The 23,345-nt window shown below is 38.7% G+C and overlaps 1 protein-coding gene across 1 annotated transcript in view; it reads left to right on the forward strand.

Moving 5' to 3' along the window:
- ATXN10 (ataxin 10) overlaps positions 1 to 23,345 on the forward strand; it is a 75,482-nt gene that overhangs the window by 25,697 nt on the left and 26,440 nt on the right. Inside the window, exons 6-9 of the mRNA XM_058805625.1 lie at positions 7,554 to 7,634; positions 11,919 to 12,084; positions 15,759 to 15,867; positions 16,817 to 16,986. Of these exons, the coding sequence (XP_058661608.1) occupies positions 7,554 to 7,634; positions 11,919 to 12,084; positions 15,759 to 15,867; positions 16,817 to 16,986 (526 nt within the window). The remainder of the gene's footprint in view (positions 1 to 7,553; positions 7,635 to 11,918; positions 12,085 to 15,758; positions 15,868 to 16,816; positions 16,987 to 23,345) is intronic.

Raw genomic sequence — 23,345 nt, forward strand, 5'->3', positions numbered from 1 at the left:
AATGGAGTTTCTAGACTAAGCATTGACGCAGTTTTAAAATCTTTGTACATTGACAACATAACAAAAAGTTGCCTTAGAACTTGAAAGAATGAGAGGTAACAGTGCTGTGATGCACATCTGAGTGTGTTTCTTGAGTGATACACATTCTGTTAAGTATTTTTGTGGCGTGCTGTGAGCTAAGAAGTAGTTAATAAAGGAGAAAGTCAGTTTTCTAAGGAATGCCCTGGTCAAATTTTGTGTTCATTTCTTCTGTGATCATGTTTCCCTGGATCAGATGGTCTGAAGGCTCATTTCATTAAGCTTGTGGTTACTTGTCAGCCTCAGAATTGCTTCTACCTCTGAAATCTGTGAAGCTGGAGAATGTAATACACACATTTAATAAATATTCTAATGATTAAAGAACTGATGCATCCTTCCCTTTCTCTTTTAGAAGCTGGATTTTCTCAACAGCTACAGGATTATTTACATATTGTTGTCTTGTCTTTGCCATTTTTAATGTTAGATGCTGAATGGCATATTAAAATAATGTTAATTAACATCTATTAGACAGTGTATTTTTACATTGTCACTAAACTTCTCTTCAGTAGAGCTCCTGAGCTTGTGTCAGGCTTGCAGTCCTGTAATCTTGAGTGCTGGGAGCTCATCTGAGATTCCTGCTGCTGGTCTGACTCTGAAGAGCAATGGTCTGAGGAAGCAGATGGTATTTAAATTCTGAGATGATGTAGAAGTTCTGAGGCTCTTAAAAATATTTGTCTGACTGGCCCGTACCCCTTTGTAGCTGGGCTTGTGGAGAGTGCCCAGAGCTTGCTGCTTTGGAGGGTTGCAAGGTGTATGATGTTACAGAATGCATTTCAAAGAGTAAGTCTTTGCAGAGACACTAACTCAGCAGAAACAAGTTTGCTTCCTTTCTTGGATCTGATTTCTGGCATAGCCTTATTAACTGATCCTATCTCCTCCATCGTTCTTTGCTGTGCAGTTGTCTTCTAGAAAACATGCTGTTCTTGACAAAGTGAGCTGCTGTCTCCTAAAATCTTTGCAATTTTTCTACATATTTTGGGTCTGCTTCTTCCATCCCTCTTTTCAATAATATATTTCTATCCAAAGAGATGAGCATGGTTTTCAAGCCCTTGTGTGTCAGTAATTTATTTTCTCTCTATCTTCCATCTTTCCGGAGTATCTCTGATGATACACAAATTTAATTCTGAACTGTTGATATAATGAGTTGAATATAAAGAATTGTAGGATGGTTTGGGTTGGAAGGGGCCTTAAAGCTCATCCAGTTCCAACTCCCTGCTGATAAGAGCAAATAGAACTGAACAGCATTTTACTCACTTGATAAGGATAGCAGAGCAGAACATTTTACTCTTATCAAATAAGAGCCAATGTAGCCTTGGAGAAGCAGACAAAACAGAATTCATGGAAAATGCAAGCAGGATGCCAGCTCAGCTCTGCAAGGCTGACAAAGTGGAAGTTAATTCAAAACAATGATATTGCACTTACTCAAAAGTGGGCGTCAAGGAGCCACCACCTAAAAAGGACACTGGGTGTTGAAGACAGACCCCAAAGAACCAGATAAGGATTTCCAATAAGGACTGTGACTGTGTCAGATAAAGTCAAGGAAGTGGAAATAGCTCATGGATATGTAATCAGAATGTGTGATACAAGTTGTTCCTCTGATGCCTGAAGCACTCAGTTGAAAGAAGGATCCCCCTGGGTCCCCAGTGCTGCCATAAAGAATTCCTGCTTTCTGATACTCAAACTGTGTTAGAAAGTTTCTATCAGGCCAATTTTGGTATCAATGCCATGGGCAAGGACACCTTCCACTTTATGGCCTTCTTTGGACTTGCTCCAACAGTTTAAATGTGTTAATGTTTAAGTATCTTAAACACATAAGCAAACCTCCTCCATAAGCTGGTTCTTGTTCTGGTGCTGCTTGCTTTCAACAGCCACTTCCTACCAAAGGATGCTGTCAGGAAACTGGACATATCCATCCTTTTGGAAAGGAAGCTGGAATAATAACTGACTATATTCAAAATAACTGATAGGTATTTTCTAATCTGTGTCTGTGTGAATATTACCAAGACCTGAAGAGCCCTCTGTTGCAAACTCCCATGCAGTTTCAAAGAAATGCTCTGTCTTATTTTTTTTTTCAGTAATAGCTTTTCCTAAACAGTGAGCCTTTGGCTCTGGAATATTGTGGATCCTTACAAAAGTTGTTTCTCTGTTTTCCACATACATCCACATTCACTCCCTCTTGGGTTTGTGTTAATCAATAGCAAAGTATGTCACACAGTGTAGAAAGTATTCAGAAAAGAAACCAACAGAGAATGCCGCATGAGATCTATTGTAGAATGTGAACCTGAAAAAGTATGTGTCTTTTAAAAATAATTAGGAAAAAGTAGTAAAAAAAATGCATTGTAATTTATCCTAACCAAAATCAATGTGTGTTCTAAAAGCTGTTTATTTTAGAAATACCTTGGTGGCTCCATTAGAGATGAGAGTATAGCTTGTGTCATCAGTTTTTCCAAGTGTGTGCATGGGGCAGTTCAGCCAGTATGGATAGGAAAAACAGGTTGTATTTTTTATTCCTGAAGAGCAAAGTACAAAAATCCTCCATTTTAAAAGAAGAGACATAATGTGCTTTTTGGCTTTCAGAAAAATGATATTAGGAGTGTGGTCATCTGTTTGGCATTGCAGTAAGTTTTGCTGAACATCCACTTTCTCTTTTTGAAACCACAGCTCAATGATTACTGTAAAGATTAGGATGTGGGGCTACCCCTCCCCAATTTTTTTGCCTTTGGGTTTTTTGTCCTGGCTTGTGGAAATATGTGTGGACAGAAACTGGTACTCCTGTGGCAAGGAGTCTCAACTATGGGCAAGATTTAAAGGCAAGGATAGAACTCTTCAGTTCTGCTCTTTTTGCTTAATTGGGGTGTGGGGGTGTGTATGTGTGGGGGGTGAAGTAATTTATTTTTTCATTGGGCTGGCAACTCAGTTTCTTCTGTCAAACAATTTAGGATGTCCTCTACCCACTTCTTCTGTTCTCCAGAAAATAATTATTTTTTAATTCCAGGAAAGTTGAAGTTACGTTGCAGGTTCCAAGTTCAGCTGTGGTTTTAAATAGTACTGACACTTGGAAAAGTTTCCTTAATTTTAGAGATCTGAGTAACTTCTACTTTCTGTTTGCAATAGCAGTGAATTGGCACAGATTTCCTCAGTCTTTCAAAGCTCAGCCTCGTACATTTAATTATCTTGTCACCTCTTTCTTCTTGTGCATATTGTGGAGAGGGGAGCAGGAAGTGCTATTAGCCATTGCTAATCATCTTCCATTTATTTCTTGGTAGCTCTTCAGAAAAAACTTATTTCAATTTTACATATAAATTAGATTTAATCTCTGTTTAGTGCCTTTCAGTGGGAATATCCTCTGAATCAGAGAAATACTGCACATAATTTGAATTTAGTCCTGTAGACCTCAGAGTTTACTTGGTGGGGGCTGTCATGGCCAGTAGGGAGGATGCTTTCACCAGGGAATGCCTTTGGAAGATGGAAGGATGCTCACTGTCGTGCTTGGTTCAGCACAGGAGAGGGGAATTGTGATGTTTGATGTTTGATAGGACCAAGCCTTCCATATGAAAATGTGTTTCTTTGTTCTCCTTCTGAGTGAGAGCTGCTGGTGTGGGAATGGGTGAATTACTTCTTTTCTAGGGATTTTATGACAGCACACGTTCCATTTGTTATTGAATAGCTTCATACTCATAATTGTTTATTTAAATGGTTTTGGTAGTGTTATTCTATTCTTGTGCGAGGATGAAATGTGCTTCTTCTAAAATGTGCTCTGATTCCAGATAATTCCTCATGAGGCATATTGCCTTTTTAGCATCTAAAAAGGCTGGTGATGAGAGTTTGAAGGTTGGCTGAAAATAGCTGAACTTTTTTCTTTACTTTTCTTCAAAATGTGGATGATTTATTACATTTGTTTGTTAAATTACAGTAAAAAGATAGCTATTTAGTTCTTACTAAATATTTTGGATAGAGTGGCATTATTGTAGGGTGATGAAAAATGCTTTTGGCTTTGAGATTGAAAAAGAAGTTTGCTGATCAAATAGAGAATTGCCATGTCTTGTTCTTTGTACTTGGAAAACATGTGGAGTTGTCTTCCTCTTTTCCTGAGTCTGAGGAAATTGTTCCCTGAATTTGCTAATGGGATAAAATCAACTTAATATGGAGCATGACATTTGATGATAAAGTTGATTGCTTACACCCAGCTTTGATTGGAGCAAGCTTAGTGGCCATCTGGAATACACTGAGTGCAAATGTAGCTCATACCACTTTGTCTTGGCTGCTTTGGAACTGCAGTTTGGTACAATACAGCCCTTGTGCTGTTATAAAGTCTTTGAACATCTCCTCCTGTATTTATCTACTATGGAAGCACTTGATTTTTTTAGGATTTTAGCCAAAGAGTTTTTAAAGAGTCAAGAAGATTGGCATATTTAACACTATTCATTTCTTACTGTGTTACGCTTGCATAACAGCTTTAATTTTCATGATTTCCTTCACTAAATTACAGTCGTCTTCAGTTTATTCCAGTGGTTCTGCTGTTGGCCCCCAAAGAGAGTTTAAATCTCCTACCAAAGCCTTTTGTGTGCATTTGAAATGCCATGTTCAGTCAGTAACCTAAAACTGAATATCTTTTTATATTTCAGAATTGTGGATGATCTTACTTTTCCTCTTCTTTTCTCGTGCCACAAATGAAAAACAGGAGTGCTGAGAGGACTAAAGATAGTACACTGAATTTGCTGCATCCTTGCTTGGCTACCTCCAAAATTGCAAGGCATGGTGAAGGAGTTGGAAGTGCTTTATTCCATTATTTGCTCTTCTGTTATCTCTTGGTGGTGATGCTCATGCTCATGTTCTGCACTACTGTATCATTTGCATGATACAGTAGTGCAGAAAGTGGATAAGGTAAAAGGGACACTTTAATATAGAAGCAGATATTTCATAAATCACACACTGGTTTGGGTTGGAATGGATCTTAAAGTTCATCTCCTTCCTTAAATCATCTCTCCTGCCATGGGCAGGGACACCTTCCACTATCCCAGGTTGCTCCAAGCCCTGTCCAGCCTGGCCTTGGGCACTGCCAGGGATGGGGCACTTCCAGAGCTTTTTGTTTTCTCAGGTTTTGCATCACATCATGAAACCAGAAGGTAAGAATCAGAAATTTTAGTCTTAAAATATTCCAAGCTCCTCAAGCAGTAGAGGTCTAATCCACAGACTGTGCAAAATACACGTGAGGAAATGCAGCACTGACCCAAGAAACACCTGAACTATGGGAATTCCACTTGCAGTAGTGATTGATCAGGAGTATGAACCTAGTAGCAGCAGATCTTTTTCTGTGATAATTATTGATCACTTTTTAATTATAAGACAAGTAGGCAAGAAGGTTTCCTCAATGTAGTCTTAAACGTGCAAGTTAAGCTTTAAATTAAATAGCCCCAATTGCAAAATAGAAAATTGGGTTTCAGGCTGTGCCCTCAAATGCACTTTTTACTCTGTTGCATTGTCAGCTGAAATTTGTACATTTTTAGGCCAAGGTCTGTGTTCTGCACAGCACTGATCTGTGCTATTTTCTTCTGCAGCTCCACACAGAAGTTTGTGGCTCTGCTTAAATCCATGGAGAATGAAGTTGGTTGTGACAATTCTGAAGGTTTAACTGTGGATGGCTGTGAGATGTCAGTTCAGGAGCTGTGGAGGAGTTGCCCTTGAGTGCCCTGCTGATGGCTCCACTTGGGTGTTACAGCTCAGTCTGCACAGCTCAGTTGGATACATTCATGCTGCTGACTTTGAATCTTCCTGTTTTCTGAAATCTGCATTGAAAAACTCTTGGATCAATGCTACACTCATCATCATGCCATTTTTAAGTTGATAATTCCTTACACCTCTGCATTTTTTTTTATGAATGAATGTGCGAATATCAGTAAAAAGAAGTGCAGTAGAAAATAGTTTTTCTTCCTTCCCCTCTTAAAAATGTCAAGTTTTCAGTAACTGAATCAGATGCTGGCTATGTCCACAGTTAGGATTAGAAATACAATAGCTATTAATCTTTTGGACCTCTTATTCTCCTACTTGCCCACTTGGCATTGAGTACATGTCCAAAAAATACTTTGTTACAGCTGGAAGGCTTTGTTGTGATCTTATTAGCTATGTAATAGATTATGGCTATGCAAAATAAAGGCTGTCAGCAAAGGGAAGGCTAGGGAGGAGGTGGAGTGAGTATTGAAATCACTTCATTTTAATATTATTTTGGCTGTTCTTTCTCTGTAGCTTCATCAGCTTAGAGGATGCTCTGAGATTCACCTTGTAATTATTGTAGCCTGGACAAGCTACTTTAAAAATGTATCATCTAGTTTGAGGGTACCAATGCACCACAAATATCACTGGTAGTGCTCCTGGGGGTGATTTGAAGAGCTAAATACTTTTACCTACTTTGTTTTTTTCCCCATAACTGGGATTATGAATCTGGGTTGAAGTTAAATGAGTGTCACCTGCTATGTATGGTGCTTGGGAGAGCAAACAGTGAAAATACTGGCATTAGCACAAGGCCAAGGCTGAGCATATTTTCCAGAGAAAGTATTAAGAAGAAAGAATGAGCCATTGCCAGTTTTGGGTAGATTGTTTTTTAAAGAGACTCTTTTTTGAGCAATGTAGGTATCATAGATCCCTTGCAACATTTTGGTGAAGAGAAAGAGGGAACCAGTGACCAGTTTGTCAACTTTTAGTCATTTGTTGGTCTTTTTGTATTCCAGACAGAAACCCCAAATGTGGTGTGAGAAAGGAAAGTGGAGATAATTTATTACAAAATACACTTCACTGGATTTTGACTGGCAAGGTCCTTGTGTTAAAGTTAGGGGTGTCTTGTGCAGGGCCAGTAGTTGAACTTGATGATCTTTGTGGGTCCCTTTCAGAATATGAGACTCTATGATTCTATATCTACCTGCCTTTTAAAGCAAGCACTTAGAATTGATTCTCTGCTTAGGTCTCTATTACACAAGGAGGGTATGTTTTTGAAGTTGAGAAAAGTGCTTTGCTGCCTTGCATCTGACAAAGAAGTTCCCATTTGCTTTGATGCTTTGTTAGATTGCCCTTTTTTAAAGAAAAATCAATATATTATTTGGGCACTTTTTTGACTGTTTGGGCTTACAGATAGTGTTGTGATGAATAGAATAATAATTTTCAAGCTTGAATTGTCTTTTTGTATAAACCATTATGAGTGTTTCATTGTTTGAATTGTGGTGTACATAACTGGCCTAAGACTCCAGCCAGCTTTCCTTCAAGCACGTGAGTAAAAGTGTGCTGAACTGATGAGAAATGGGCGTTCTATGTTAAAGGAAAAACTGCAGGACAATATGCAATTATTTTGTGTCAATTTGTATCTATTTGTGAGTAGCACCAAAAGCACAACGTTAATCTACAAGTAAAACTAACCAGCACCATTTGGAGTAAATGTGGATACTGCTTTTATAGCTCTAATAAGACTTTCTTTTCTTTTCCCTTAGGTTCCTGATTGTTACAGAACATTTGCTGAAATGTCCAGAGCTGGTAAAAGCCCTCTATGCCAAACTGAGCAATCAAGAAAGGTAACCCCAAAACCAGTGTGGCTTTTAGTATTTAGCATTCCATATAGAGTATCCTGTTCACATGATTGAAAAACTGTGTGGTTTCATAGTTGGCACAAAATCTCTAAATACATGTTTCTATGTCAGTAATGGTTTTAAATTGGTTGGTTAACATTACAGCTTAGCCACAACTGGCAGTGATTTATGTAGGGTTGCAGAATCCAGGTTGGCGCCATTACTCAGTAAAGAAATACTTCACACACAAAAAAGGACAGGATTTCATGCCTGGGTCTTGATTTCATAAGAGCACCACACCCTGCAGAGTTTTACAGCTCGATTAGAAATGTCCAGAGCTCTTCATACTTCTGTTGTTGTGTCCAGAAATTAAGAGGAAGCCTTTAAGAAAGATGGAAGTGTGTCTTATGCTGCTTAGCAGAAGCTCCAAAACATAGATGAGGAGATGCCTGTGATTACTTAGTCTTTAACGTTTCCACTGTTGAAAAGCTTCAACAAACCTTCACCTTGGAAAAGCATTGATAGCTTCCTTCAAGTGTTAGAGTAAATGTGTGCTGAATTGATGGGAAATGGCCACTGCTATAATGGAAAAATGCTCATTGCTTTAATAGGGAATTGAGGAAGATTAAAAAAGATACTTTATTAAGACAATCAAATTTGGGAAACGCTGCTAGAATTCTGCAGCTCCTCCAACTGCTTGCAGATTTTGTGGTCTCATTTATGTGTTTAATGTGCCTACATTGTTCTGCATCCACCCAGGGAAGCTGCGAGTTCCTCTCTAAGTTTTTGCAGATGAAAGACCAAGCACTAAATGAAACAGTGCCTTTGTGGCTTTTTTGGTGTTTTGTGTTGTTTCCAGTGTTACCACAGGTCAGGGTTCAGGTACTGATTGGAGATTATAAGAACACTGATCTACAGTTGCTCACAAATTTACCAGTTTTTATTTAATATGATGCTTGCAAGTATCATTTGAAGATGAAAGAAATTAAAGTTTTCAGGAAGGGCCTAATTTGTCTCATGGAACCATTGCTGTCAGGGAAGTGTTTCAGGAAGGAGAAGCCTCAGTCACAGAGGAAGAATGTCCCAAGTGTCTGGCCCTTGCTGAGAGGTTATAAACAAAGCACATTTGATGCAAACATTGTGTGATGCTAAGAAAATCAATAGAATTGTACACTGCTAGTTATAGGCTTAGTGAGGCAGCATTTTATTGTGTAGTAATGAGCTTCCAGATTTAAACTGCATTTAAATTCTGTTGTTTATTTGCAAGCTGCAGGAAACAGAAATTTGTTTTACTGATGACTGCAAATACCTTATAGTGGCTGTTCTAAGTTTATGCTAGTTTAGTCAGCTTCAGGAGGAACTGGTTTAAGTTTGGGTGGGAGGAAAAAAAACCTGCAAGAGATTGACAAAAGATCTCCCTCAGTAGTGCCTGAAGAAGAGTAAGATGACATGGCATGATTATTTCTAAACAGAAGTCTAATAGTAAATATAATACACAGAATTATATTTGAGATACTGAACTGAGTTTGCAAAAATTCAGCTGGTACTGGCAGTTGTCATATTTGTTGTATTTAGCTGCAGGCAACAAGTAGGAGGAGATGCTGTCATTTGAGTGTCTGAACAGTTGTGAGATCATTGATGAAAGAAATGGGCAAATTGCATTGTCTGGGAGAATTAATTTTGAAAAATTAGGGTAAATTTTGAAAGAAAACTGAGAGAAACAATAGAAAAAAGAAATGCAAAAAAAAAAAGGGAACTTGCACCAGAACAAAGAACTGCACTCCCAGGAAACTACTGGCTGAATGGCAAGACTTGCTTGAAATTCAGGGAAAGAGGGGCATGTTCTGAATGACTGTGCCTGGAAGAAAACTCAGGAAAATGGTTTGACTTGAATGCCTAAAGAGACCAGAAAACTTCAAAAGAAATTACATTCAGGTGGCGCTTTAAAGAAGGACTGCAATTGTTGAAAAAGGCTTCCATTCATATTGCAAGGGGAAGAGTAGTGCAAAAAAATTTCCCTATTCACCATTTAATCTATTAATTTGGGTTTATGGAAATGTGGTAAATCTCCAACTTGTTTACAAAAGGATTGCTTGTCAGTTTTAAACATTTATTATTTGGATTATTGGTGCAAGAAGCACTGACTAGAGTCCTGTCAAGCAGAAGATAGCATTTGTTTTGGGTTTGCAGGGCCTGGTTTTGGTAGCAGGGGGATTACAGAGGTGGCTCCTGTGAGAAGCTTCTGGAAGCTTCCTTCCGTGTCTGGCAGAGCCAATCCCTGGTAGCTCTAAAGATGAACTTGCCACTGGCAAAGGCTGGGACAATTAGGAGTGGTGGTAAAGCTTCTGTGATAATATATTTAAGAAGAAAGGAAAAAAAAAAGTGTTTTTGCACAGTTGTAATTGCAGCCAGAGAAAAGCGGAATGAGGATGTGTGAGACAAACAGCTCTGCAGACACCAAGGTCAGTGAAGAAGGAGGGCAGGAGGTGTTCCAGGCAGGAGAAACAGTGGGTGATGAACTGAGCATCACCCCCATTGCCTGTCTCCCTTCACCATTGGGGTAGGAGATAGAGCTGGAAATAAGAGAGGGAGGTGTTTTTAAGGTTTCATTTTACTTTTCATTATTCTGCTGTGATTTTACTAGTAATAAATTTAAATTATATCTCTGATTTTAAGCCTGTTTTACCCCTGACAGTATTTGATGAATGATCTCTCGTGGCCCTTATCTAAACCCATGAACCCTTTGTGAAGTTTTCTCTCTCCTGTCCAGCTAATGGGGGCAGGAGAGGGGAGGGAAGTGAGAGGGTGGCTTTGGTAGGTGCCAGTATTTCAACCCACTGAAATACTGGAATAATTCCTTTGTTCATCAGGTCTGTGACCAGCCTGTGTTCTTAGTTGAGCATATGCTTGAAAGTTTTTAAGTTGGTGAAAACGGACGTGTCAAACCCTGTGTCAGGGGCAAATCACAGATCTGTGGGGTTGGGTTTTGTATGGGATGCCTAAGGTAAAAAGCCTTTGTTCAGTGGGGGTGCTGGGGAGCTGGACTGTGGTTGTTTGGAGGTGGGCAGGGCTACCTGGCTGTATTAACCTGCAGGACAAACAGACAGTGAGCAGAGCCCCTGAGAGGCTGCTCCAGCCTCCTGCCCGCAGCCTGCCCTTTGCCAAGGGTGCCGGCCCCACTTCTGTGCTCCTGTGTTGGAAAAGCTTTCTGTCCTCCTCCAGATAATAGTTTGATGCAGCTGTATTAATGACACTGAGAATTGAGTTTAGCAAGGACTAAGTAGCTGTTTTGTGATTAATAGAGGTGGGTTCTTGGAGGTTAATAAAGCAGTGACCGAGTTTTTTCCACAGAAAAAGACATTTCTCTTCCTCTTCTGACAACCTGCTTGGTAAATTTAAAAGAATAGCATTTGAGCTATTCCACCTGTTTGAATGTCATTTGTTCCATCTGAATTTCAAATATTTCACTGGAAGAAAATCCTGAGCTGGCTTTTGAATTAATTTAGTAAAGAGTGTTCTTAGAGGAAGCAGTGAGACTTCACCAGTCTCTGTGTGCTGGACTGGGGCAGGGACCTGTGGGAGAGCCTCTGCCATGTCCAAGTCCTGTTTCCACAAAATGCTTCTAGTTTGCCCTGACAGCATGAAAGGACATTGGAAATAAAATGACATTAAAGCTGTTAAAATCCCAACCCAGGCAGATTTCATACAGCAGCTTCCTTATGTGTCTCATTACTCACCAACTTCATGCATTGAATATCTCTGAGTGGTAATGAGTGATTAACTTGGATTTTGCTTAGTCCATCTAGTAACAATTGTAAAATTATTATAAAGAGCAATGTGCTTATCAATTTTTATTTTCCCTGGTTTGGGATTGTGATGGAAAGTTAGTGAAGGACTATGATAAAGGACTGTGAAAACCTGTATTTTTCAAACAGAAACTGTCAAATAGTCTGTGCTTATTTTGCTGTGCTGAACAACTTACAACAGCTGGTTTGCTGGAAAATTTAGATATAGGGAATATGCAATCTCAGTAATGTTTTGTTACAACATAAGAAAATACAAATTGAAATAGACCTGAGAAAAATATTGACTGTCTGGCCAGATTGTATTTATTGAATGATGAATTCAATTAATTCTGTACAGAAAAAAAATCCCATCAGACAGAAACTGATTGCCAGTATTCATACTTTTATCTTTTTAACTACTTATTTATCATTTTTAACTGCTTATTCTACTGATAATGGTACCTGGCTCAATGAATCTGGCTAACAAATTGTTTTCTGTCTCCAGAGTTACTCTGTTAGAGCTGATGATGGTGAAAGTAAGTGAGAAGAACCCAGTTAGCAGTGAAGAAATGAATGTGTTTGTGAGACATGCTGACTTCCTTGCAGACTGCTTCCAGGAGAAATGTGGAGCTGTGCTCAAGCTGACTGCTGCAGCAGCTGCAGAAGATGAGGTATGACTGGTAACGATTGAAGTACCAGAATTTGATGTGGTAAATCCTCATTGCCATGTTGCCCAGGGGGACACACATAACAGTATCTTTTCCAGTTTACCTTGGGAGGGCAGTGGCAGAGCACTTAGTAGAGTCTGTAGGACAGCAGCCAAATTTTGCTTTTAATTTGAGGATGGCAAAGGATATGGTACATTAAAATAAGTCTACCCTGTTGTTAAATATTTCAAAATCTAAATAATAATAGTTCAAGTTGTCACATATTTGGATATTTTATTATCGTACCGAGCATCACTTTTGTAATTTATTTGTGTTGTCAGTTGTGATTTATTCTAATTTAGAAGGGCACGTAGTGACAGGACATGGGAGAATGGCTTCACACTGATGTAGAGTTAGATGTTAGGAAGAAATTCTTCCTTGTGAGGGTGCTGAGGCCCTGGCCCAGAGCAGCTGTGGCTGCCCCAGCCCTGGCAGTGCCCAAGGCCAGGCTGGACAGGGCTTGGAGCAACCTGGCATAGGGGAAGGTGTCCCAGCCCAAGGCAGGGGTGGAACAGGATGGGCTTTAGGGTCCCTCCCAACTCAGACCATGGCTGAGATGAGCTCAGTTGGGCAGAGCATGGTGCTGATAACACCAAGGTTGTGGGTTTGACCGTTCACCTCAGAGCTGGACTTGATGACCCTTGTGGCTACCTTTCAGCCCAGAATATTTAGTTATTCAGTGGTGACCCTGTGATTCAATATTAACCAAACCAAAAATATTTATTCTGCTCATAGATGGGAAGCAGTAATAGACATGTAGTCAGAATCATGTTAATGTCAATCATTAGATCATTTTAATCCAAAACTAATATGCAATAGTTTCACTTCTAGAAACTCTAGAAGTTTCTAGAGAACTCTAAACTCTAGAGAAGAAGCGTCATAAATAATTTACTATCAAAGTAAAAAAACATTTATCTTAAATGCTTTTATATGATAATCTTAAAAAGTGTTGGACTTGCTTGGGGTTTTTTTGTTTAAATAGGCACAAGGATTTTAAAAGTAGGTTTGAGACGTGTTGTGAAGAAATACCATAAATCACTTTATGGGGAGTTGGTAGTTGGATGTGTTAAAAAAACCAAAACACAAGCCAGCAAGCACAAAATCTCTTCTTATCTGTCCAAGAAACACAGCCTTCCCCACTGCCCCAGCTGTTTAGTCTAAGTTATGTCAGATAACTTAATTGACTACTTCTGGAAAAGGTACTAACTTGGCTGTGAGAGGACATACACTGAGACAATTCCATCTTTACTTGTTTTCCCTGCCTTCCTTTTTTGATTTTTTTTTTTTTTATCCTTTGTGGTTACTTTCCAATTTTCTGTGGTTTCAGTCATGGAAAAAAACTATTTGTTTGCACACCAGAAGGAGGTCTCTGTCCAGCCAGGAGGTGCTGGGACAGCAGTATTGTGAATATTACTGCATAAGTTGCCCTGCTTGACACTGACTTCTCATTCTTCTCTCACATAAACAAGAGGTATAAGTTGAGTATCACTGTTTGGTGGGAAAATGGGGCTCATTGAATGAACAGAAAATCTAAGTCCTAATAGATGAATAAATGGAGGGCAATATGTATGCATGCATATCTGTGTACACATTTGTTCACAACATATTATTGCCATGGGGAAAGAGAAATGCCAGTCTAAATTCATAATACTCTTTTCTTACAAGAAATTACAAAGAATTGCACCAATTTCTCCTCATTTGTATAAGTATTTTTAGGTTTTTCATAGCAGTTGTATTTAACTGCAAAAAATGTGGTTGTGCATGTAGAGTCTGTCATTAAAAATGCTTTAGGCAACATCTGTGATGCTCAGCCTGGCTTTGCCTGGCCTTTTCTGTGGCCCACAAGCCAAGTGCCTCGCTCAGGCCATGTCTGCAGTAGTAAGCTGCCTTGGACTCCAGAACTCTGAGGCCACATTTAAAAACTTTTGGGAACAGTCCTTGCACTGGCCTGACTCCCAGAATGTTGTCTGGGTGTCCCATCCACTGTTTAATTTGTAAAGTGTAGACGCTGCTTTGTTTTCTTAAGGAACATCAAGTCTTGTAGCTTGCATCTTAAACCCATGAGCAGCTAATCATATGCTTTTGCAGTGCTTAAACCAATGTTTAAAATAGCTTTTCCATTCTAGGCCTGACTTGAGCATCAGTTTGCTTGCACTAACTTATAACCATACTTCCAAAATAAAACCCTTCCCTGGACTTGGTTCATTTCTTTATAAGGAACATCTTTTCTGCATCTTTCTCTAAATATGTTTATTTTTAAAAGTCTTCAGTTTTTTCCTTATTTACTTTTCAGATTATATCCATAGCAAGATGTCTGTCAGAGTTCAAGCTATTTTGGGTTTTGAAATTCAAAAGGAAGTATTTTGCTTTACTGCCTTTCTTTTATACAGGTAGAAGGCAAAAAAAACCAATTTGGAAAGTCAGCAGCAGGGAAGGAACACTTTTTTTTAACTTAGCAAGTTTCAAATATACATGAAAATTTGGGAGTTCTTTTAAGGTTTTTAAATAATCTGTTCTTCTTAAAACTTGTAAAAAGCTGGTTACTGTCTCTTAAATGCAGTTGGGGTATTATTACTTTGCTGATGTATTTAGAGTCTGTCTTTGTGCTGATGAAAGCAGTTTATTGAATAATTTAGGACAAGGCTTGCAGTTTCCTACACCTGTAGGGTTCAAAAAACTAAAATATAGCTTTAGTACCTGGGCCCTATAGCAATTTGGTGTTTTCAAGGAGCAACAAATGAATATAATTGTAGTAATTAATTCCTGAACACTATTGTTGATGATTTGAATAACATCATATGGATCCAAAATACTACACTGTTGGTAAGTAAACCTTTTGTTTTTTTCCTGGACCAGACAAGGCAGTAATAGTTACTGTGACCAATGTCTGAGCCTTTTCATGGCTACTTGCAGTTTATGTAACACTCCTGGAGTGGGATCATCTTGCAGTCACAGCCTGGCTTTTGTGGTGTTCCAAATTCTGTCATGTGCTCTTAAGGTATTTTCTGTAAGTGCTGGATTGTCATTTATAAGCAGGACCAACATATTCTGTGAGAAAAAATAGTTCTGTGGCTGAATAAATAATATGCAAATGAAATTGTGTCTCATCCCTAACCAAAATGCTGCATCTCTGATCACAATCCTATTTACCCAAGAATAATGTAAATTCTCACAGCCAAAGTTTGTTTGACCACAGAACTTTACAGAATTCCTGCGGATAACAAATTGGTGTCTTGCAGGCGGTGTTTGTGTCTTTAAAGTGGAACACTCAGACTGAATAAACTCAAAGAAAACATTTATACAGAAATAATTTTCTCAGCTAGTAATTTTCTGTATTTCTGCTTTTGGAAGCTACTGTGTTTTTGTTAAAATTTTATCCCTTATGGCTCTGTTTTGGTTCCCCCATGACTTTTCAGGCAGATATAACACTAACTGTAGAAAAGAAATTATTGCAATCTAATACGTTATTGTTATTTTAGAAAGTTGCCCTAATTTCATATAAATTTATTCTTGGCAGTATGGAAGACCTGCACAGAACCTGAGGAGCTGAGAGTTCCTGTCCCCTGTTTACATTTCTGGGTTTATGTTTTTACGATAACCTTCATAAGCCATTTTCAGAAATGCAGTTTTCATTCCAGGAAGCCCTGGTGACAATTCGTCTTCTCGATGTGCTTTGTGAAATGACCTCAAACAACAGCCAGCTGGAACATCTGCAGGCATTCCCTGGTTTGCTGGAAACAGCTGTAGGTGAGTGAACAGCCACAGGGCTTAACTGTTGGTGCTCAGTGGATGAAAACATGTTTTTCACCACTGGTGGTCATTCTAATTCTGACCTTTGGATGAGATAAATAAATAGAAGATGGAGTTAATCTGCATATTCAAATATTTGATTTGTTCCTGGAAATTTTCTGCTTCTCCGCTTTCTCTGTTGGCCTGTGTTGCCCAACAGAGCCTGGATTCAAGTGTCAGCAATGTTCTTTCCTTACTGAAAGTATTGCAAAGGACAGCTGCTTCATACCTCCTTCTACTGGCTGAATGTGTAGAAGAGTTTCTTCCAGAAGTAGAAAAAGGACTTTTCCTCCATGCCTGTTCCCTTCTGTTTCCCAAATTTCTGAAATTTAAGTGCAATTTGAATGTTATTAACCAAATCCAGTGACTTTTAAAGGTCAGCTTTAAAGAAGCTAAGAAACAGCAAGGGAAGGACTGTACATAAATAAAATTATGCCAAGTTATTCCAGAGATGCTCAAGGGAGGAAGGAGGGGTGATACATAACATGACCTGTGCTTTTTTAAATTTTAGCACTTTGAGACTGAGATATGCTACCATTTTGTGAGAAAATTGTAAAAGTTTGTGTATTTTTGAGACAAATAGGTAAAAATTAAAAAAGAAAGAGGTTGAAACAGCTCTATTCTAACTCTTTAGGTGGAGATCAATAGCAGCAGCCATCAGCCTTCATGTATCAACTATGTAAGGGTGTAAAAAATACTCAAAAATGCCTTCTGACATTGGGCTGGTCTTTTATGGTTGGTTATATTAGCCCAAATCACACAGTGAGGTAAACTTTCAAAGTTCTTTGACATGATGTGGAATATCAGAAATTACATTGCTTATTGTTGAACTCCACAATTAATAATAAAGCTCTGTGCCAAGTGAGACTGATTTTCTCATGGTAATGTATTAAAATCTTTTCTCTAGATACCCTGAGATTAACTCACCTTGCTGGGAAGCAGGCTGTAAATATTTTCACTGCCACCCATGCTGTGACAGGGCAGGAGGAAATTTCACATCCAGCTGTTGGTTTCAAATCCCATCTCATTCGTTTGATTGGAAATCTGTGTTACAAGAATAAGGAAAACCAAGACAAGGTGAGCTTCTACATTTTTTTGGCACAGCTCTGATGTGTAAACAGATGCCTGAATATAGGGTAACTGAAATATAGTGTTGGTCTAGAAATTGATTTGTAAATTGTAGAATTGATTGTGTAAAGGAGGCTCTTTTTTTGTGCCTATGAATTACTATCACAATTATGCTGACTTTTTAATAACAATATAATGTTTGCCTGCCTACCTTTTGTTTCAGCCCTGTAGAATGCAAGCCAGTTCCTAATTCCTTTATGGTTTTCACTTTTGCACCTTCTTTGAAAAGTCTCAAACTAAATTTCATCTTCACTTTGAAGGGAAATGGGTGTGATCTGTTGTATGAGCTTAATTTTAAATCTTTGAATTAGTCTAGTATTTTTTCTCCCTTTTTCATATCACTTTAAAAATGAAGGTCTGCCTTTATCAAATCAAACCCTTTATCTTGTAATTCCTATATAGACAATCAGTTTTGTTTCCACAGTGGGGGAAAAAGGAAACAGCAGCAAGCTTTAAATATTAATTATTTTTTTTTTTGAGTACTAAAAGATGTGGCTTTCCTCCAGGATTTGTTAGACTATCTTAGTTTCAGCAAGAAAAACACTTCCAAAAGTGTCTTTGTCTGACAAATTCTAGTAATATGATCCTCTGGATGGGTAATATGTGAATGATTTTCCACTTCGTCATTCATATTAAGAGTATGTAATCAAAGCTTTTAATATGTCTGAAAAATATTAATACTATTAGTAACTCTTGCTTAGCTGTGTCTCTGACCCATTATGATGTGATATGTGTTTGTGTAAGTAAAATACATTTTTGTGGAATACCTAATGATAGCAGAGGGGAGGGTGTTGCTTTCATTTTGAAAAGGTTAATTTGCAGCTTATTGTCCTTTTTGCTGGGATTTTCAAATGCCCCTGGAGCAATTAAGCATGCAGGCTTAATATTTTCAGTGGAAGTTGGGTATTAAGTGGCTGTAAACTGCAGAGATGAGAAAAGGAAGTCTTCTGGGAGGAAAGAGAAAAGAAAAACACTTCTGCTGTTAAAATTAATCTTAATAAAAGTAGCAAGTAAAACATCTGGATGCTATTTAGTGTATCTAAATTAGCTTGGATTTATATGTATATATAGATTTCTAAGCCAAATTGTTTTATATGATTCTGGCTTCCTAATTTGACGACTATTCTGCCTGAATATATGAACAAGATTTGACTTGTTTGGAATTCAGTTTTCAATTCCTTTTTTTCATGGGGGCAAGCTGTGCAACGAATCCACTTAGTTAGCAAAAGGTTCCAACATCCATAGATCAAACTGTGACCACCCAGACCCTCAACTTCATCTTCTGGCTGTAGTGATTATAAAATAGAAAAGCTCCTATTGAAGACACATGCTTTGTTTTTGCAGAGTCACAGAATAGTTTGGGTTGCAAGGGATTTTAAACAGCATCTTGTTCCACCCCCTGCCATGTGCAGGGACACCTTCCACTATTCCAGGTTGCTCCAAGCCCTGTCCAGCCTGGCCTTGGGCACTGCCAGGGCTGGGGCAGCCACAGCTGCTCTGGGCACCCTGTGCCAGGGCCTCAGCACCCTCACAGGGAATAATATCTTCATAAAACCTAATATAAACTTTTACCCTCTTTCAGTTTGAAGCCATTCCCCTTGACCTCTCACTACACTAAGTTATTTAACAAATGGTTCTTTCTCATCTAAGGTTTTTAGAAAAACTCCATGAGCTTATCTGTTCTTCTTCAGGATCAGTGTAATTTGAAAAATAGTTAAATTCTGGCATAGGAGGATTTGAAATTACTTGCAGTGAAAATTATCCCACATTTAACTGCATATGCTATTCGGAGGTGGTGGGGGGAGAACTAAACCTCTTGGGTTTCTTAAGTAGAAACTTGCATCATTGTGATTATTATATTTTCCCAATGTTAAACAGAAGCTAAAATGGAAGAAAGATTCTTGGTTTACAGTTGAACAAAAGAGGGATCCTTTTGGACCTGGATGCTCTGCAGTGGAGCTCCTGCACAGCTTCCAGAAATTCTGCATGGTTCCACTGGTTGGGTGGGGCTGTTCTCATGGAGCTCTCTGTATCTTTTAATGCTTTGCTAGATAAGGACAAAACACTCAGGGTGTTGCAGGACTGAGCTCTGTAAGTGGTAAGTTTTGTCTGGGTATGGCACTGTGAAAGTCTGCAGCAAAGTTGAAAATGGACCCTCTGACAGAAGTGCTTTTAAAAGCTTATTAAAAGCTTTTTAAAGGGGTTTGCTGTGAAGATGGGGGCCCTACCTAGCTAATACAGAAGTACACCAAGTAGCAAAGTGTCTGTGACTCAAGAATGTCTTTTAGAATATCTGTTGGGACATATAAGGGAGCTGTCCTGGTCCCATGTTGTTATTATGTTATTGTGTTAGTCTTCAGCTTTGTTGCAATCATGAAGCTTTAATAAGGTGCTAAGATTTCCATCAAAGCATAGAGACTGGTGAACAAAAGAGAATCAGGCTCTCTCTCAAGGGGCAGGACAATATGAGTAATAAAGGGTTGGTGTGAGTTTTTTCCTTGAGGTCAGAGATGAATGCATAGTGTGCCATATTGTTTGTAAAGCAGTGGATTATTTTGTAACAAGGTGACTCATTTGTCCTTAGGGAATAATATAAAACTTTATTTTGCTGTGCTGCCCCTTTAGTAGCAGCAAGTTAATGTTCCCTCTTGCCCTGCTCCTGTTCCCTCTTCTGCCCCTCCAATTGTTGACAGCTGATAGGTACAATTGATCCATGGTGTCTTAATCCAGTTTGGCCAATTTCACTTGAAACCTTGATCATACAAAGAATGGAAAGTTAAAAAAGAAAACAAGCTGGCTCTGTATACATTTTCAAAGAGTCAGTACCAACTTGTAGGCTTCCTGGCTTCCTTTTGACTCTGGGTGTTGGTGGGTTTTTCTGAGCCCTCTTTAGTATTGAACCTTATCATCATAGTGGTACAGCACAGGACTCCAGTCCTTTCTAAAGGAAAGCTTGGTACACCAGTGTCAAACAGCTCTTTCCAGACCTCTTTCAGCACTTACCTAAGTGTTGAAACTGCATCTGTAGCATTTCTTATTAACGTGCCTGTTGAAAGTGTAAAATACTCATTTTCCCAGATAAAAATCTAAAAATAAATTAATTGACCTTTATATGGAAGAGTTCTCAAGAAATTTCTGGAACTTCTTTCCTGGTCCAGCGGGCTGAGTAATAGTTGTCATACCTGTGGTGACTACTTCAAACATGAATTAAGCTTGGTATTCACCAAAGGTTTTGTGCTGTTGCTCCTTCCTTTCTTCATCCTCAAATGATTCTGTAAGGCATGCATTATTAAAATTCTAGTCACTTGAGAAATATTTAGAGGTGTTCAGAGATTTTTTGTTGTTACCTGTATGATACTCAGTGAAGTGAAGAGCACCATATCAACTAAGAACATTCCTTGCTAGTTTCCTAGGTGGTGAAGAACAGGATTTGTTTGGAGTACACAATGTTAGAAAAACTTACTAAAATAACACCTGCTTATTAAATAAGTTCATTTTTTTCAGATGTTCAGAAGATCTAATGTACCCTGCATTGCAGGAGGGGGGTTGTCTGTGGTTCCTGGGGTTTCCCAGTGGTATAGATTGCTAGAAGCAGGAGCCCCATATGTGGAAGAGCATCTCCCTTTCTGAATGCTCCTTCTCTGGCTCAGATCTGAGCTGTTAATCCAAATACTTCCCAATTTCACTGGTATCAGATAAAAGTGACATTTTTCCAGTATTACAGCAAGATTTTTGTCAGTTTTCTGTGTTGTTTTTCATCGTCCTAACCTCAAGATGAACTGAATTTCTCCATCTTCTCTGAACCGCCATCCTGCATGCAGGATGTTTCATTTACTGGATTTTGGGGTTTTTTTAAAGCTGCACCAGACTTCACAATGAGCTGATGTTATAAGCTGTGAGTGGTGAATGTGATCCTTTTTGGATGTACAGCTTTCTTCTCTTCCCACTTAAAAGAGGTTGTGCTTGCTATTTTAATTACCCTGAGAGGCACAGGAATCATTCATTTTTTCATCTGTTTCCTGAGAAGTGACTAAGTTTTGGTTACTGTGAGATATTAAAGTTTCTCAGCTTATACTTTTATGACAATCCTGAAGTTTATAGGAACTAGCAGGAAAAAATATTTAAAATGTTGAGATTTGGCCATCACTGATTGTAATGTAACTTAGTTCACACTTTGAAATAAAATAGTTTCATGGAGGAAATAATGGGGCGTGACATGTGAAAGACTGCATTTTGTGGTGAATTTCCTGCAGTAACTTGGTTTTAGTGGCATACTGCTGCGTTCAGGGTGAGGAGAGCACCGAGGAGAATTCTCTTACCAGTCCTGAAAATTAGAATTTTAGAATAGAATCTCCTGAGGTAAAAGGGAACCACAGGTACCATGCAGTCCAACTCCTGGCCCTGCCCATGACACCCCAACAATCCCACCCTGTGCCTGAAAGTGCTGTCCAATCACTCCTGGAGCTCTGGCAGCCTTGGGGCTGTGACTGCTGTCCTGGGGAGCCTTTTCAGTGCCTGTCCACCTTCTAGGGGAAAAATATTTTCCAGATATCCAGCCTAAACCTCCTTTGATGCACCTGCAGCTGTTAATTAATTGTTTCCTAAAACTCCTGTGGAATGATGTGAGGCCATATCAGAGCACCTAGTCTTCAGACAGAGACCAAGCATTTGATTTTATTAGGTTTTTTTTCCCCATTTTTCCTCTTTTCAGAGGAGCCAGAAAGTGTAGTGATAGTCATCTGCAGATTTGAATTTCTGCCATTGGGTGATGCTGTTTGTTCTAAATTGTTGCCCTGCAGGATTCTGCCTCTTGCTCTTCAGCATGGCAATGCTTTAGCCAAGTTTATTCATGCCTGTGCCTGAAGGAATAAAAGGACTAGTCCCATTTTTAGAGAGGCTGGGGATGAGATTGCACAAATCCATGTAAGCAAAGGTTCTGCCCATTCAGCTCTTATTTGAAGAACTCCATTTACTTATCTTTTCTGCTTGAAATGTGGGCTCCACAAAAAGCCCTGATGTTATAAGAAGGTTGCAATAATATAAAAATAAGTGGTGGTCACTTCTGCATGCTTTTATCAACTAATTTAATCTGCCTGCTAACCAATGATTGGAAGAAACCTACTTAGCTTTTTACGTAAGCAGTGGTAGAACAGGTGACAAGAGAAGAACTTGCAGCCTTTAAGGAGATTTTAGAAAAATATCTTCAGTTCTTGCATTGTTTAAGGACTTCATAAATATTCAGGATCTTCTGCCTGTGTTTTGAGAGGGAACAGACTTAATATTCCTTTTACAGTCTATTGATACCTTCAGCATGCTTATTCACATTAACTGTGCTGTCTGAAAGCCTTCTATTCTTTAACCAAAAAAAGTTCAGTGTTTCAATCAAGAAGTGACAAAGAATTGCCTCATTCATGAGTATTTAAATGTTTAGAACTGTGAGTCTCCAAGTTTTCCTTTTAATTGAAGTCAATCAGATGTGTTCAGATTGTTATGGCAGAAGTGGTTTGCTGGAAGGATTTCAAAGGGACATTGACCAAAGATCTAAAGACACTGGAAAAACAATTGGGTTTAAGTTCCTTGAATGGAGCATGGCCTATATTTAGATATTGTAGCAGTGGGAGCAAGATCAAGTATGTCAAGTCATCTCTATGCTGAAAGTCAGAGCACAAGAAGATACTGAATTAATCCTCTGCTGTTTGTGAAATGCAGAATGAGGTAGATGTGCAAAAGCCAAGATGATGGCTTGATTGTATGTATTAAGATTTAGTTAATTAAAGATTCCTGCCAACAAGATTCCTTCCATCTTGCCCCAAAGCATTTCCAGTGGGTAACACCACAAGGCTGATTCCTTCCATCACATATGCCGACATTAAACTCTTCTCTAAAAAAAGAGAAACCTGTGCCACCAGTGTGATTTTTCCTTCTTGCTGTGTTTACTAGGACTCAGTGGGGCAAGAGGAAGCACTTGCTGAGAGTCACTGCATGTTCAGGTCCCCATAGGCTCAGCCTGAGGGACACTAAGGAAGCAGACAACAGGTTGGCACATAAACTAGAATAAATATTGAATATAAGTGCCTCTCCTCTATATTTCTCTGCATTTTAGCATTAAAGTCAGCTTTGGTTTGACATTAATCTTACCTATAACAGAATAAGAAGGATTTAGATTTTGGTCTAGCAATTACTGTTCTAAAGCACAATTATGGAGCTCAGTGGATTCATATTGAAGCTGGCAACACATGTTGAATTTTAATAAGGGGAAATTATAACATTTACCTTCAAATCAATTTTTTCCTGTCTTTTTAGAAAAT

This window comes from Ammospiza caudacuta, chromosome 5, assembly GCF_027887145.1.
Source record: "Ammospiza caudacuta isolate bAmmCau1 chromosome 5, bAmmCau1.pri, whole genome shotgun sequence".
Taxonomy (NCBI): domain Eukaryota; kingdom Metazoa; phylum Chordata; class Aves; order Passeriformes; family Passerellidae; genus Ammospiza; species Ammospiza caudacuta.